Source organism: Fimicolochytrium jonesii (assembly GCF_025526975.1).
Source record: "Fimicolochytrium jonesii strain JEL569 chromosome Unknown EV422scaffold_38, whole genome shotgun sequence".
In the NCBI taxonomy this organism is placed as follows: domain Eukaryota; kingdom Fungi; phylum Chytridiomycota; class Chytridiomycetes; order Spizellomycetales; family Powellomycetaceae; genus Fimicolochytrium; species Fimicolochytrium jonesii.
Genome location: NW_026515705.1, coordinates 44,573 through 59,235, shown reverse-complemented (window position 1 = coordinate 59,235; position 14,663 = coordinate 44,573). Strand labels below are relative to the sequence as shown.

The 14,663-nt window shown below is 54.9% G+C and overlaps 5 protein-coding genes across 5 annotated transcripts; 1 reads left to right on the top strand and 4 right to left on the bottom strand.

The window, feature by feature from the left end:
* The first annotated feature begins 912 nt into the window (after window positions 1-912).
* Window positions 913-2,340, top strand: EV422DRAFT_294683 (uncharacterized protein). Its single transcript, XM_053066047.1, has 5 exons — window positions 913-1,203; window positions 1,313-1,369; window positions 1,477-1,599; window positions 1,686-1,921; window positions 1,987-2,340. The coding sequence occupies exons 1-4, from the start codon at window positions 996-998 to the stop codon at window positions 1,919-1,921; spliced, it is 624 nt and encodes a 207-aa protein (XP_052921254.1). The 5' UTR covers window positions 913-995; the 3' UTR covers window positions 1,987-2,340.
* Window positions 2,341-3,428: 1,088 nt separating this feature from the next.
* On the bottom strand, window positions 3,429-5,410 carry EV422DRAFT_294618 (FtsJ-like methyltransferase-domain-containing protein). Its single transcript, XM_053066046.1, has 8 exons — window positions 5,286-5,410; window positions 5,071-5,143; window positions 4,884-4,969; window positions 4,743-4,805; window positions 4,540-4,663; window positions 4,395-4,447; window positions 4,119-4,275; window positions 3,429-4,048 (listed from the first exon to the last, which is right to left on the bottom strand). The coding sequence occupies exons 1-8, from the start codon at window positions 5,307-5,309 to the stop codon at window positions 3,678-3,680; spliced, it is 951 nt and encodes a 316-aa protein (XP_052921253.1). The 5' UTR covers window positions 5,310-5,410; the 3' UTR covers window positions 3,429-3,677.
* A 501-nt stretch (window positions 5,411-5,911) lies between these two features.
* Window positions 5,912-7,450, bottom strand: EV422DRAFT_546112 (uncharacterized protein). The gene has a single exon (XM_053071514.1). The coding sequence runs from the start codon at window positions 7,364-7,366 to the stop codon at window positions 6,143-6,145; it is 1,224 nt and encodes a 407-aa protein (XP_052921252.1). The 5' UTR covers window positions 7,367-7,450; the 3' UTR covers window positions 5,912-6,142.
* Window positions 7,451-9,403: 1,953 nt separating this feature from the next.
* On the bottom strand, window positions 9,404-11,264 carry EV422DRAFT_591721 (cobW-domain-containing protein). The gene is made up of 4 exons (XM_053073539.1): window positions 11,125-11,264; window positions 10,809-11,027; window positions 10,448-10,573; window positions 9,404-10,378 (listed from the first exon to the last, which is right to left on the bottom strand). Exons 1-4 carry the CDS (start codon window positions 11,165-11,167, stop codon window positions 9,642-9,644), a joined length of 1,125 nt encoding a protein of 374 aa, XP_052921251.1. The 5' UTR covers window positions 11,168-11,264; the 3' UTR covers window positions 9,404-9,641.
* A 268-nt stretch (window positions 11,265-11,532) lies between these two features.
* EV422DRAFT_571848 (uncharacterized protein) lies at window positions 11,533-13,324 on the bottom strand (the record flags this gene model as incomplete). The annotated part of the gene is made up of 2 exons (XM_053073044.1): window positions 11,533-12,779; window positions 13,021-13,324. 2 exons carry the CDS (start codon window positions 13,322-13,324, stop codon window positions 11,533-11,535), a joined length of 1,551 nt encoding a protein of 516 aa, XP_052921250.1.
* Between the last annotated feature and the right edge of the window lie 1,339 nt (window positions 13,325-14,663).

Below are 14,663 nucleotides of genomic sequence, written 5' to 3'. Positions count from 1 at the left end.
TAGATGGCGAAATGATGTCTTGAGAGTCAGGGGATGTGACCGATGGATTGTTACAATGCTACTACGGGCCTCCTCTTTTTCTCGTGCGCATGTACAATCCATAAAGGCGCGCTCCCACTCGTGCACCTGCGCCCTCGCCTAAGTCCTCCTGAAGCTACTGCTTTCGAAACAGCTATCAACAAGTAAACGTATTTGCGCGGCTTAAGATTTACCTTCTGGCGCATAAACATTCTCTAGAGAGTGCATCCCCTCGCTGCCCCTGGTGAACTGCCGTCTAAAACGTTTCCGAGCCCATTGTAAGCGGATGAAGCATAGCCGTATGCATGTACGCAGATCGGAACTTACTGTGTGACTGCCCGCATCAGGTTACGACTGCAACTCACATGTCCCAATGGTGCGCTCTGCTTTAGACCAAAATTTTGAAGACGCTGGTACAGATCCCCAACGTGCGGACGATGTCAGTTTGCCGGCAACCGTGCGACGGGTGAAACTGGTTACACGCGCCGTCCGAATTCATGATCCGATAAAGGGGAAATACAATGGGAAAAATGAAGTCAGCATTTGGTCAAATTCTTCGCTCTTATATCCCCTCGGGAACCTGTACATGTCTGGGGACCTTGTGGCAGCAGGCGAGATGCGTCTCTTTTCTGATGGCAGTTTGGGGAACTTGGGAAGGGGGACAACTGAAGGAGCCAAGAATGACGGCACACGTAAGCAATCGGGGCTTACACAAACAAATGCCCCGACAGGCACTCCCACGGACCACTGGATGACCCGCTTTTTTGGCGCACAGGCTCCGTGCCCTCCACCCCTCCTCCGTTGGGGTGAATGGAACACAATATTAGTTTGCAGCCATACCTCGCTTTTAGGTTTTAGGGTCAGTCACGCTGCAAGATAGAATATTCCGGTAACGCTCAGATTTCTCCGTACCTATATTGGACTCCCAAACTCCCAAGGTAGACATCATTCTTCCTCCTCGACGTAAACCTCCAATAATGGACAACAGTACCATCACCGAATGCATAGCACATCCAACCGTTCAACAAGCCGTTCTTGACAGGTTTCTCGGCAACGCAACGGCCCATCCGGCCATTCAAGCGGCTATTGCGAGGGATGCAGGTGTGCAGACAGCGGTCTTGGATAGTCCGAACGTGAAGGCGAGGATGGCGGCGACGGTGGGTCATTTTGCGGATTATGCCTCCTGTACGTACGCAGGTGGTTTAGAAGCCGGTTGGGACATTGATCCCTTCGGATATAACCTTCCTTTTGTGCGCCGTTGCATCCGCATCTGACCAGCGATCCACCTGTGTAGTGCAATACGGCGGACCAGGGGTGATGTTTGGTATAAGTCTGGTCTTTGCCGTCACCGGTGGGTCTTTCATTGTCCACGTCAGCTTTGCCCGCACCCTCCAATCACTTTCCCACACAGCCCCACACAGCTAAACCGTATCAAATCCCCTTTCTTTTCCTCCTCAGCCCTCAGCATTTCCATATGGAGGCTTCTCTCCAAAGGAAATATCCGAGCTTACATGCTCTTCGCCACGACCCTTCTGACAGGTGTGTGTGCCCTCCCACGGAAAGGAAAAGCGGTCCTCTCAGGTTATCGCGCTGAGAGTTTTGCATGACGGGAACGCTTTTGCGTTGCATACTCAAATGTCAATGCCGTGGTCTTTTGCCCTTTGTAGTACTGGATTGCGGGACGGGAATTTGGGGAAAGAACGTCGTTGCTTTGTGGCATGTACCAGGAGGACATTCAAATCCTGACAAGGGTCTTCACGCCACTCAATACTTCCTGGCCGGTTTCGTCCAACAGAGTGCATCCGCCAAGCTATGTCCTGGCGCGCCAGGTGGAATACGTCAGGCTCCTGGTCATCGTCCTTCAGATAAGGAACGCGCTGCTTGTGGTGGCGGCCGCGTATAGGTGAGTCCCGGGCGGATGTGTTGACCTCCCGTCGACCACTCAACTCTGCTTCTCCACCTGCACAGAACCACATTCGAAAACAAGATACGCCGCAGTCTACGCAACCCCAAAACACCGAAAAGCCGTCCTAATCTCCCTTTCCGTGGCGGCCGTAGCGTCCAGCAGCGCCGCTCTAGCATACGGTATCGACGACATTGGAACAGATGTTCACGTCAGCAAAGGATTCTGGTGGTTGGCGATCGCTAACCCGATGATTTACATCGTGGCGGGGTTGGGGACGTTCACGTACATGCTGCGCGTGGCGCAAGACAGTGTTAGACCGTCTGCGTCTCCGTCGCAGCTGGCGCATCTGGAGATGGCGAATAATGCGTTGATGGCGGTGTCTATGTCGGCTTGTATTTCGGCTATCGTGGTGGGTTGGACGCATCTATAGCGCTGGTTTGACGCATCTTTGATGCTAATCGCGTCCACGTTTTGCGCCGATGGGAACAGGTGGTGATGTATTATGATGGTAGGTTCACTGGACTATTTCATCCGCTGGCATGATACTAAACCAGAACTGCAACTGTAGTCGCCGAAAATTATTTCGTTGTGCCGACTCAAATGATGATTTGCGCAATATGGACATTAGGCGAGAACGGATTCGAAGCGCTGACCAGCGCCAGTCAGCGGTTCACTGTCTGGGACGCAAAAAACGTGGAAACCCCGAGTTTTGTGGATTCGACTTGGGCCCAGAAAGCGGCGAAGAGCGCGCCGTTGAAGAAGACGGATGACGTTTGACTCGTACTTGTGGTTTTTGGTTCTCTTCTGGAGGACCGGGGTTTTAAATTGTGGATAATGTACATACAGTAAGCAGGCTGCGTGCTGCGAGCTGAATCCATAAGGGGGTGGAGAGCCCAGCAGTGCAGTGCATTTTCCGTCACTACTTGGGTTAGGGACCAGCTGTGCCCAGCCGCCCTCTAGCAGGCGCTTCCGCGCCGGCGGCCGCCGGCTTCCGCGTGGAAACGAGCAGGCCGACGTGCTTCCTGCGTACTCGTGGTTGTGGCTAGGTGTGGTCGGGAAAATCCCCCCCTCAAGCAGCCCCGACCACGGAGTCGCGGCAGTGATTATCGCTAGAGGTAGGAGAAAAGGAGAGGATAAAGCTTCCCTTCGGACTTCTTCGCACGTTGAACTTGTTCTGAGAAACAAATGGAAAAGACTGACGGCAGATTTGGAATTTCGACAGCGCGTGCCATGATTTATTCTCAGATACGGCCATGATTTCCCCGTATAGATACCACCGATCGGAAGAGTGGAGATGGAATCATAGGATAAGCCATTAGGTTGACTAAGGGCAATGTTATGTTTACCAAAAGGAATCCATTGAAGGTCGAACAAGAATTCGACAAATAAGGGATTTTCCACGCCAAGGAACCTATCTCGCGCCTTGAAACTATATTATGTCGACTCTGGTAGTGGTATTAGGGCGCACACGCTCCATAGATGCGGATGGGTAGCACACCATGCTGAGGACCGGCGGGGTTGCGCCTCTGCTGGTGCATGGGGCGGTGGAATGCAATGTGATGCCGTCCGTCTGTTGATATCGTCATACCGAACGAGCCTGAGAGCGGGGTGCGACTTCCCCACATGCTTCCTACTCCAACCCCAGCCCTGAATCCATACGCCGCTCCCAAGACTCCCGCTCACGGGCGAGATAATCTAGGATGCTCGAATGTGTGCTTGCGGCACATCCCTCCTCCTTTACCTCTTTCCCATCTCAAATCTCATTCCGCTTCTTCATATCAATATAAGTCTGATACGGCGGCCTAATCGGCCCCTGCACCGGTTCCAACGCGCTATACCCCCTTCCGTCCCCTGGCGCCGCCTCCCCCATAGTCCTTTGTCCCTCGTCAAGATGCAACGAGTACGTCATATCCGAATCAAACCCGCTAAGATCCCCACACGCGACAAACGGCACAATCACACGGTTGAGCCCTTCGAGCTCGTTGCGTTCGGCGGTCGAGGGGAGCGGGTTGGGTTCTGAGGATGGGGTGGTGGGGTCGGTGTAGGTGAAGTCGAGGAGGGGGTTGAGCATGGTGGGGTTGTAGCCGAGGGGTGGGGTGTAGTTTTGACAGACTATGAAGGCCTCTGTTTCGATGTGGGAAGTGGTTAGCAATGCGCTCACTGTTTGCGATGTCCGACAGCGAGTACGCCATACCAATACTGGAGTTTCGCGAGCTCCGGGGTTTGGCACATGTTACGACGGGGAAGAATATCTTCAGCTGTGCGTATAGCAAGGACACGTCTTTGCCGCGGAATATCTTGGCGATGAATGTGCCGCCTGGACGAAGGACGTGGGTTGTGATGTTCAGTGCCTGTGGGGAGGTGAATGGTCGACGAGTCAGGGTTATATTGGGGTTTGAGTAGAATCGCAGGTTTCACGGGCGAGCATAGTGCCCAACACGGTTGCTCTCCGTAAGTATTCGCTACTCACCGCTAACAGAAGTTGCGCTTGAATGTACTCGTCCATGTCATGTAGTCCCGTCACTGTCAGCATCATTCCGCAATCAGTCTTCGTCTGTAAGCCCCACATTGCACAAGCGGGAAAGAGCATCCGGCAAATCCCCTCGAGAACATACCATCTGGTGCGCCGTCACAAACCACCATATCCGCCAGCTTTCCCTCGAAGTGGGAGATGATTTCCACCGCTGTCGATGTTTTGGTAATATCACCTTGAATCTGGATCACGCCGGGCAGTGGCGCCTAGCGTTGGGGAGGGAGATCATATTAGCGTCCCTCTTTCAATGATCTTAGAAGCCAACTGCTTAAATCTAAAATATACCATAGCTTGGAGATCCACCGCAACAATCTTCGCCGGGTCGCTCGCATCCTCGCTTTTCAGTTTCTATGGGAGCGAACAAGTAACGTGTGAGTCTGAAGTCCCCGACCGTATGGGAATGCGAAAGTAACGGACTAGACGCACCCGACTCAAGACCTGGCTCCAGCTCCCTGGAGCAGCGCACAGGTCAACGCATCGCCTCACGCCGTCGAATATGTTGAACTCCTCGTCTGGGAATTGCAAAAGAGGACGCCGTGGGCGAGGAGGGTTATTTCGGTCTAAAGGCAACATGAACGAAGAGTCGTTCCTCCTAACGCAGTTTTACACATACCTATCTGCAGCAGCTTAAACGCACTCCGAGCCCGCCATCCCTGCTCTTTGGCCAGCCGGTAGTAGATATCGCGCTGAAAGGAAGAGTATTGCGTGTGAAAAAGGAAATTGAGGAGGGACAGGGGCAGAGAGAAAGCAAAGACGGTGTGGCGTGACCCCGCCCTAGACCTAGACCTAGACAGTCAGTGGAAGTCACGGCGAGCCACGCAGACATACCTTATCCTTTGAGGACTTGCCCATTGTGGAAGGAGGGGGTGTGTGCTTGTGTGTTGGTTGAGCCTTGGGGGAGGGAGACGAGAGCTTTGAGGTGCATTTGAAGTGCAGCGGGCGCGTTCAGCAGATCCACGAGAGAACTGGGAAGGACACATCTGCCCGCTCGTCTTTCACACCTACTGTACACCGGATGTCTACTTGGTTTGGCCAATGCTTCGTTGAATCCCATATTATCCTGCCTGCGGGCTGCATCCTCCTCGCCAGCCAGAAACAAAACACAAGTGTTCGGCCATTTCTGATCGAAATCAATCAATCCAGAGGGAACGACGACCTGCGTGCGCTATGCACGGAACATCAACATAGGTATGCCGAGCACTCAAACACACACTCTATGATCTCGAGTGCACCGCCAGCATGGATTCCCCGAGTAGGGGCGATTGACGAATTTGTCATCTCATGAGGTCTGCGAATCGTAAGACCCCACACTTGCCGAATTCTTCGAAACGGATCCTCGCCGAATAGCAATGCATCAACGTAACCAGCAGCATTGGACGATCTCAATGTCTCATGGTGCGTCGGATTGTAGGACTTCCCATGTAAATACCACAACACACATGGAGCATTAGCACATTAGCATTGCATAAGATTGCTTACATTCACATGTCATATAAACGCATATTGTACAAACCCATCACATTGAAACCCGGCCGTCTCTATCTATCAAACACAAAGAAATGTACTGTACAGTGTCCTTCACAACCCATATGCACCCTTCGTGCGCCTCGCCGCACACACATGAACCGTCATTACAATCCAAAATACTCATCACAAATATTGCCACAATCGGATAAAACCAAAAATCACCACTGATCCTTCGGAATACTAAAACTCCCCCTCGGCGTCTCCGCACTCGCCCGGATCCGGTGCATGATCTTTTGCCCGATCGTCTTGCCGCCCGTGCCCACCATCCCTGCCCCACCTCCACTCGGGCGATACAACGCGGAATGCGACGTCCGGTTGCTGTCACTCGTGTTTGTGCCCGTGGCGGTACTGCCCGTCGAACGGTTGGATGCGAGGCCGGAGCGAAAGGGGCCTGCGCCGGCGCCGGGTGGGTGTACGTGGGGGTTGGTTGCCGAGGGTGGCGGGTAGGCCGATTTCGATGTCATTGTCGTCGTCGTGTTACTGGTGGGAGGAGCAGCGAAGGGAATATGAAACGGGTTCCGTTTTGCGCTCCGTAGCGGGGGGGATAATGTCTTCCCCACCCCATCACCATCCCGCAAACCCGTAGACCTGGAACACATCTCCAACGCCTCGATCCACACTCCGCGTTCAGAGGTCTTCACCAACCCACTCGCCAGCGCGCGCAGGAAAAAGTCTCGTTTCGCAGCCTCTGTCCCCGGAGCAGCACAGTTCAACCCAGCCATAACACCCGGCCCGCTCAGAAACGCCGCGCGGGTCGTATTGAGATACACCTCCCTGCCCCGTGATGCGAACGCGTACGGGGTGGAGAGGTGGGAGGTTGGGAAGAGGCCCGCTGTGTTGGGTGGTGAGGTTCCGCTGTGAGTGGGCGCCGCGCCGACACACCAACCGTCACTCAACACGGCCCACACAAGCACGTCCTGCCCCGCCGACAACGAGATTTCCGACCAGTGGCTTGAGGTGTAGCTGCGGTTGGTCGTGTCCCAGCCGGGGAGTCGTGTGGGTTGGGTGTGTAGGGGAGAGGGTGCGTCCGTGTATGAGGATGTGAGGGTCGGTGTTAAGGGGACGACGGAGGGGATGGGTGTGGGTGGATACGCGGGGTGTGCGAGGTCTGGGTAGACGGAGGTGGAAGGGAGGGCTGCGGAGTCGCGCCAGCTGTCTGTGGGCCGAGTCGTTGGTGGTGGAGGGCTGCTGACGTTGGAATTGTTAGGAGAGTTGTTGTCGGGGTCGGTGACACCCACAGTTCCGTGGGCCAGCCACATCTGTAAAGCGGTGTTGGTCCGCGCTGCTGCTTTCTGTGGGCGTTTGGGCGTTGCTGCCCGTGCCTGTGGCGGTTCCGTAGAGAGCATGGGAGTCGCCACATTCACAGCTGCAGGTGGAGACATCCCACCAGCCCCATCACCATCCTTCCCCACATCCACTAACGGTTCCACGAGCACACCCTCCTTTTTCTTATCCGCCCCCCACCAATCCTCCCCCACACCCGCATCATAAACCCCCACGCCATGCACGTACACGCTCCTGCGCGCCTTCATCGCGCGCCGTCGACAGCATACCCCCAGCAGGACGAGGAGGATGATGAGGAGGGCGGTCCCGAGGCCTGCGCCGGTTATTGCTGCGACGTGGGTATGGGTTGAGAGGTCGGATCTCGAAGCGGAGGAGGAATCTGAGGTGGGGTCGGAGGTTGTGGTCGATGCGGAGGAGGGCGGTGAGATGGGAGATGATGTGGCGGGCGATGGGGCGGTGGATTGGGAGGATGTGATGATGCTTATATGTGAGGAGCTGTGAGATGAGGATGAAGAGTGGGAACTGTTATCGTGGCCGTCGTGGTCGTGTCCGTTGGGAGGCGCCGGACCCGGCGTGGTAGGTTGCGATATCGGAGTAAGAGTAACCGTTATAGACGGCGACGCCGAACTCGAAACAAATGCTGATGTGTTGCTCGATACGGGCGTCGATACCGTCGTATTCCCGTTCGCAGAGGTGGGTACGATAGATGTTGATGAGGTCGACGAAAGCGATACCAGCGTCGTGCTCGTCGTCGTCGTTGAAGAGAATGACGAAAGAGTGGCGGATGCGCTTGATGTCGGCGTAGGTGTAGATGTTGGCGTAGGCGTAGGCTCGTCCGGGTCAGGCACGGACCGGATCAGGCCCGGACACAAATTCGCAAAGGCCTGCTATTCATCATCAAAGAAGATCCGTTAGTCGTAAAAACTGACAAGTGTAAAGGCCCAATGATCTCCACCACTCACCCTCTGACCCCCAGCCATATCCTGCAAAACCCCAAAACATCCCTCCGTCCCAACAAGACACTGCTCAAACAACCCCTCACCAAGGGGGTGCGCGCACACGGCCGTGTCCTCCACATGTGCGGTCTGATCCGCCGGCGTCGGTGTGACGCCCGGTGTCGCCGCCTCGCCCTCCTCGCGGTCCAGCCGCCTTCGAATCCGATCACGCACGCTCCGGATGGCGGTGATCACGCATCGGGATGTGCATTGGGCTGGTGTCGGTGGGGTTGGGCTTGGTGTTGACATGGATGGGATGGCGATGGGAGCGGCGCGTGGACCTGGTGCGTTCGGCGTTGGAGTTGGAGTTGGAGATATGAGATGTAATATTACGTCGTGCGCCTGGCGTTGGACGAGCTGGATCAAGGGTTTGCGACGAAGGCGGACGGTCTGGGTCATTTGAGGGTGTGATTAGGGTTTAGGGATGTACGGTGTTCCCTTCTTCTGAGGTATGTTTGAAAATGTGCAGATGATATGGATCTGGATGATGCGATTCATTGGGGTTCCTCGGTCCGGGAGCGGTTCGATTGAGACCTCTTTGCAGTGCGATGCGGAGTGAGAAAACGGAGGACGGTCCGTCGTAGCTATTCGGACAGCGGTCTTGCTTTACGTTCTCAAGCTGGAAGTCGAACGAAAAGCTGTCGCGGCTGCGTAGATCCAAAGCTCACGCGTAGAAAACGCACTTTCTACGTTGCTCCAACAGGTATACGTCACTAATATTCGGCGTCCAAGCCCGTAAAAGCGCGGGCCGAAACTTCAAAAAAGTGGCGTATAAAGTGAAAGAGAAAGATATCCCAAAATGCAAGCCCAGATATCCCGCCCGGAATACCAGCTCGGAGCACACCACAAAAGGCCAAGCCAAGAAAAACGCCAAAGCCCCGACCGACCGACCGACGCGCGCGCGTCCCTATGCGATGGCATGCAGGCGGAATTTGGAACAAAAGAATGCATTCTCTTAGCACAGGGGCTGTTTGGTTGGGAGGGAAAAGCTTCTTTCTTGCCCCTTGACGCGAGAGAGAATCGAGGGAAACGAAAGCGACGACTTGACGCGTTCTGCGGCCCTGTGCAACGTCCGGAAGCGCGTCCTGTGCGCAGCCAATGTTCGACAGACGCTCTCAAACCCTCGGCTGCTGCGAACGACTTCGCTTTTCCTTCCTCACAAGGACTTCCTCTGACGTTTACACGTATACCCAGGAATGGTATGAAAGCCGTTGAGAGTCCAGATCCAGGGCTTGAGAGACGTTGGTGGACGGAAAGGATAGAGGCTCTCATCATCCGAAAATAAATGAAGAAGAAATGAGTCTAAACGCATGCTACCAAGTCTGATCTTTCTACAATCTACATGAATCTATCCCACAGTCACTCCTTGAGCTCCCATCTAAACGCTTCCCACCCCCACCACCGTCTCCGGCACACCCAACCCCTCCCTAATCCTTTCCACCCACCTCCCCACCTCCCCGCCCCTACACCCCATCACCGTTAACCGCACAGCCACATCCTTATTCTCATCCAGAATATCGCTGTTCGTCACGGGAGTGACGTCGAGGCGGCCGAATGCCCAGTTTAGGATGTGCAGTTTCTGGGAGAGGAGGATGAGGCCTTTGATGCGGTAGATCTCGTCGGGGGGGATGGAGGAGAGGAGAGTGGTGAGCAGGGCGGGGGTGAGGGCGGGTGGGGTGGAGATGGTTGGGATGGGAACGGTGCAGGTTGGGGATGTGCAGGGGTTGGAGGCGTCGTGCGTGTGTACAGCATGCGATTGTGCATGCGAATGTCCCGCATCCTCCCCGACATTCAACGAAACACTCATAACAACAACCTCCCTCTCCATATGCCGCACATCCACTTCCCCCAACACCTCTTCATCCCGTCCCCTATTCTGCAACTCAAACAGCTTCGTATCAATCCCAAACACCAAATCAGGGTCCACATCCCCGTTTTTGGCATCACAAAGGACTTTCGGCGTGTCGGTGTTGAGATCATTGACGAGATCGAGGACGAGGTCGAGTTGGCGCGGAGTGATGTGGGAGTGCTTGTTGAGGAGAATTAGGTCGGTGTATTGCGCTTGGAGGCGCGCGGTGTAGGAGGTGTCTTCGTAGCCGGGGAAGTTTTCGCAGTCTTTGGGAATGGAACAGAGGGGTAAGAAACTAGCTTTGTTGAAGAGCTTCGATGAGGGTGGTTTCTTACCTATGACGGTGACGATCCCGTCGAGTGTGTAGTTTTCCGCGCCAAGCTCGCGGATCTGCCATGCGATCGGGGCAGGGAAGGCTGAGCCGGATGTCTCGATGATGATCCGCGATGGATTCATATTCTCTATTAGAATCAGAGGTAGACCGTGCGTGAGCGAGACAGTGGTGAATCGAGTGGTAATAGAGCGGTCGACCAAACAAAACCCTGCTCACGCCGCTTGCGACGGGGATGTTGAGCAGCAAATATCCAACGCTCCAAGAAAAGAGGGTCGTATTGACCTTGGCGGGACGGTAACCCACCCGCGCTCGCTGTCCGTCGTGCTAATTCCGCCACTCCCATAGATCAATTGTCAACCCACCCCTAATCTCCTCCAAAGCGTTCTTCATCTGCCCCACAAGCACACAACACATACAGCCATTCAGCATCTCCGTCACCCTCAAATTCCCCCTCTTATCTCCCTCCCTCGCTAATTCACTATCCACTTTAACGTCCCCAAACTCGTTTTTCAGGAGGACGACGTTGTAGGTGGGGGGTAGGCAGGAGAGGAGGCGGAGGATTAGGGTTGTTTTGCCTGCTCCTGGGGGAAAGCAGGTTTGTTGATGGAAATGTTAGGGTGAACGACGGAGAAGACGGGGAAGAAAGGGAGAAGACGGAGGAGACGCATGGGAGCTTACCGAGGAAGCCTGTGAAGACCGTGATGGGGACTGGAGGGGACATTGTTGCTGGGCGGTTGTTGCGACAGGTGTTTGGGAAGTGCGGGAATGTCTGGATGTCCGACGGCAGGCGAGACGCAAAAAGAGCCAGAACGCGTGGGAACACAGCTTCCCGTTTGGAGGCGAGGTTGCTAGTGGACAGACATATAGACGCCCGCCGCCGACTCGATGCCACATATGAAAATACTGTATGGGGCATCCCTGATGGTATAGTCTCTAGAATGTCACGTACTAAATATGTATAATAATGCGACATCGCCCGCGAGTGCATTTATGATAGGGAGTCGCTGCACGATGAGGAAGATAACTATGGGGTTCATAGTCCCAACTACGCCTTATATCTCATCCGCCATCGGCCATCGAGCCCTTTCATACCTCCTCCGTCTCGTGAGCAGGCTTCCGCTCGGCCCCTCTCAATAACACCCTCCCCTCGTCCCCCCACCGCCTAATCCGAACCCCATCCCGGGTCTTCTCCAACCAAACCTCACAATGCTCTTCAAACACGTCCTTACACCCTGCTCGCTTATCCAACCCCGTCGCCTCCTTGATCGCCAGCCCAGCCCACTCGGACGCCGCCACGGGAATTAATTCCAAATGTTCTCTGATGACCACGCCGACACGGATGAGCACGTATGCGAGGTAAGAAGTCATCAGCAGCACGAGGATGATGGGGAAGACGACGGTAAGAACGCCGACCCACGAGAGGACGGAGCAGGGAATCGAGAAGGAGGCCGACGTTGTCTGGTCGTCGGCAGCGAGGTCGGTGCCGATTGTCAAAATAAGACGAGTGATCAGGTCGATTGGATTCGTCTTGGGTTCCTGGGGGGTGGTGTTGGTCAGAATAGCGGTGCGGACGTTGATGCCCCATTCCTTGGTGAGCTGGTTGGTCACATAGGTGGTGAAGCGGTCTGGGTAGGGGAGGTTCATCTCGCCCCATCTGGAGACCACGTCGGGATTTGTGAAGGAGACTTTGCAGAGGGAGGCAGGGACGAGGCCTTCGAGGGTGTACGGCACGCGGAGATCGGTGCCGTTCAGACGGCCGAGGTTGATCGGGTCAGCGAACTGCTTGTACACGTTGATGAGTAGGAGATTGAACGAGGTTGGGGTGTCTGGCCACGCGGCGACGCAGTGGTGGTCGAAGTTGGTCGCGCACTGAGCCTGTGGGTCAGAGGCGCAGGGCTGCATGTACCGGCCGTGACCCATCCCGTAGCGGATGCTGGGTTGCGGCACGTCGGGAAACAGGTACTGCACACTTTGGTACCCCGGTGGCCCCGTCTGGCCGGGCTGGGTCGGGAATCCCTCGAAAGCGAACGCGGATGATCGGACGCCCAACGAGACATTCCCCCTGTAGTTGAACGACGTCTGGGTTGCTTCGCATTTGATGGTGCCGGCGGATAGGTTGGAGACGTACTGCCATGTCGGATCGTGCACCACGACGCCGGGGATGTCGCCTGTGGGAATCTGAGCGGATTTGTACAGGAGCTCGATGGCACGGGTGTAGTCGGTGTGGTTGTAGAACTGGGCGCCTTGCATGCTAACGGGCCTAGCCAGGGTCGTCAATTGGTGGATGCCGCATGAATCATATTGTTTTGTCGTGTTCACCAGGATTAAGCCGCCTGTAAGCGAAGCGAATGAGTTGGATGAGCGAAGCAAAGGTTGATTGGATGAGCGAAGCGAAGGTCGGTTGGACGGTTGATTGAACGATACCCTGCTCCCTCCGCTCGCGACAAGGAGGTTGGGCTCGGCGGATGAGGGGAGTATTGGGCATTTGGCGCAATGTGGTGCTCGCTTCCCTCGCAAAATCTGACGCTCGCTGAGACTCGCTAAGGGCCCGGATTAAGGGTATTGGGCACTCACCTCCATAATCAATCAAATAAGCGCTTAGGAGAAGCAACGCGACCAATCCACATCGCCTAGTCCTCTTCCCACCCAAATACCGCAACTCCTTGAACGAGCCAATTATCGCAAGCGTCCCAATCCTAACTTTCCCATCAACGTGCAACTGCCAAGCAGAATAGAGGACCCTCAAACGTTCGCCGAGGAACCAGATACAAGCCCAAGCGGCGATAGTGACAAAGCGGGTAGCGGTGACTGTTGCAGCAGGGTCGAGGTTGTAGAACTGAACGCCTTCAGGGGCGAGACGGAGTGTGAAGCGTTTCATCGTGGCAGCGAGACGGAAGATAGTTCGGATCTCCAACAGGGGAGACGGGGGAGGGCCCCGATGTACTCTCCAAATCCTTTTATACTCGGACTCTCGGAGGCTTGACCCTTCGACACGGTTTCCATGATGCCAGTGCTCAGTAGGACGAACGCCCGCAGGTAGGACGAGAATTTGAAAGTTCCGGGGTTTGGCCCTGAATTCCAATGGTTCCAAGGTTGCAACCCAGGGTCAGATTCCAGATGGAGCCTCCCAAATGTGCTCAAAATGTTCAAATCTTCGCGCCGTCGCACATCACTTTTTGAATCCGAGTCATGCTGATTGCATGCGTGCTTTCCCGGATGCCCTCGTTTCTTACGGGCTTTCCTCGCTGCCAGCTGGCAGCGAGCCCGTTTGAGTGGGGGTTTGTTTGCTAACTTTGCTTGTATGAACCCTTCGGACGTCCCACCCACCCTTTTTTGCTCCTTTGGCGTTCTTGCCTCCGAGCCGTTGGTGACCTTTTTACGGTCGCATCGTCACCATTGAGGCTTACGCCTCCCTCGACAATGCGGACAAATATAGAAGAGGAACGAGTGGAGCTGAGGTGTAAAGGTGTACTGCTCGTTCGGTTGGGGCAACGGGACAGTCTTTCAATTGATTAGGAAATCTGCAAGGTTCATGCAGATGACATGCTTGGATGACAGATATAAACCGTTGGACGGGATCATTGCTATACTTCCAGGAGTACAATCATGAGGTGAACGTTGCTGTCGCCGCAACCACCATTGAAGGCTTACAACAAGCTTAATGGCAGGCGTGCCTGCGCTTCCTGCCCGCGTACAAGGATGCGGCAGGACTCCAACGACTTCAGGTGTTTTGCGATGAGAAGAGACTTTTACCTCGTGAAAAGTTCATTGACATTGACGGACATTGACGAAGACATGCTGTGCATCGCTGGCCCTCATTTTCGAGAAGCATGCTTCGGCATTCACTGGCAATCGCGGCTGCATGATCTGAAATAGCAGCCCGAAGACACATGCAACTCAGCGCACCAACACAGTTGACAACCCGACGAGAGGTCTTCCACTTCAGAGCGATGGACCTGAAGTGAAGGAGACGCACATCACCCTATCGAAGTTCCTCGCGGAAATGAACATGCATGAAAGAACGACAAAGAATGAGGAGGAAGGGCAAGCATTTGCCTGCACCGCCAGTACTTGGAAGCCGGACGGGGCGATTAGCGGGGATTTGTAAGACTTCGAGGGGACAAACGAACTTCGGCAACATATGAAGCTCCCTAAGGAACACAGCATGTCCCTTGGGTACGCTCATAGCTTTTTCAACTCGCCACAAATCCATCATC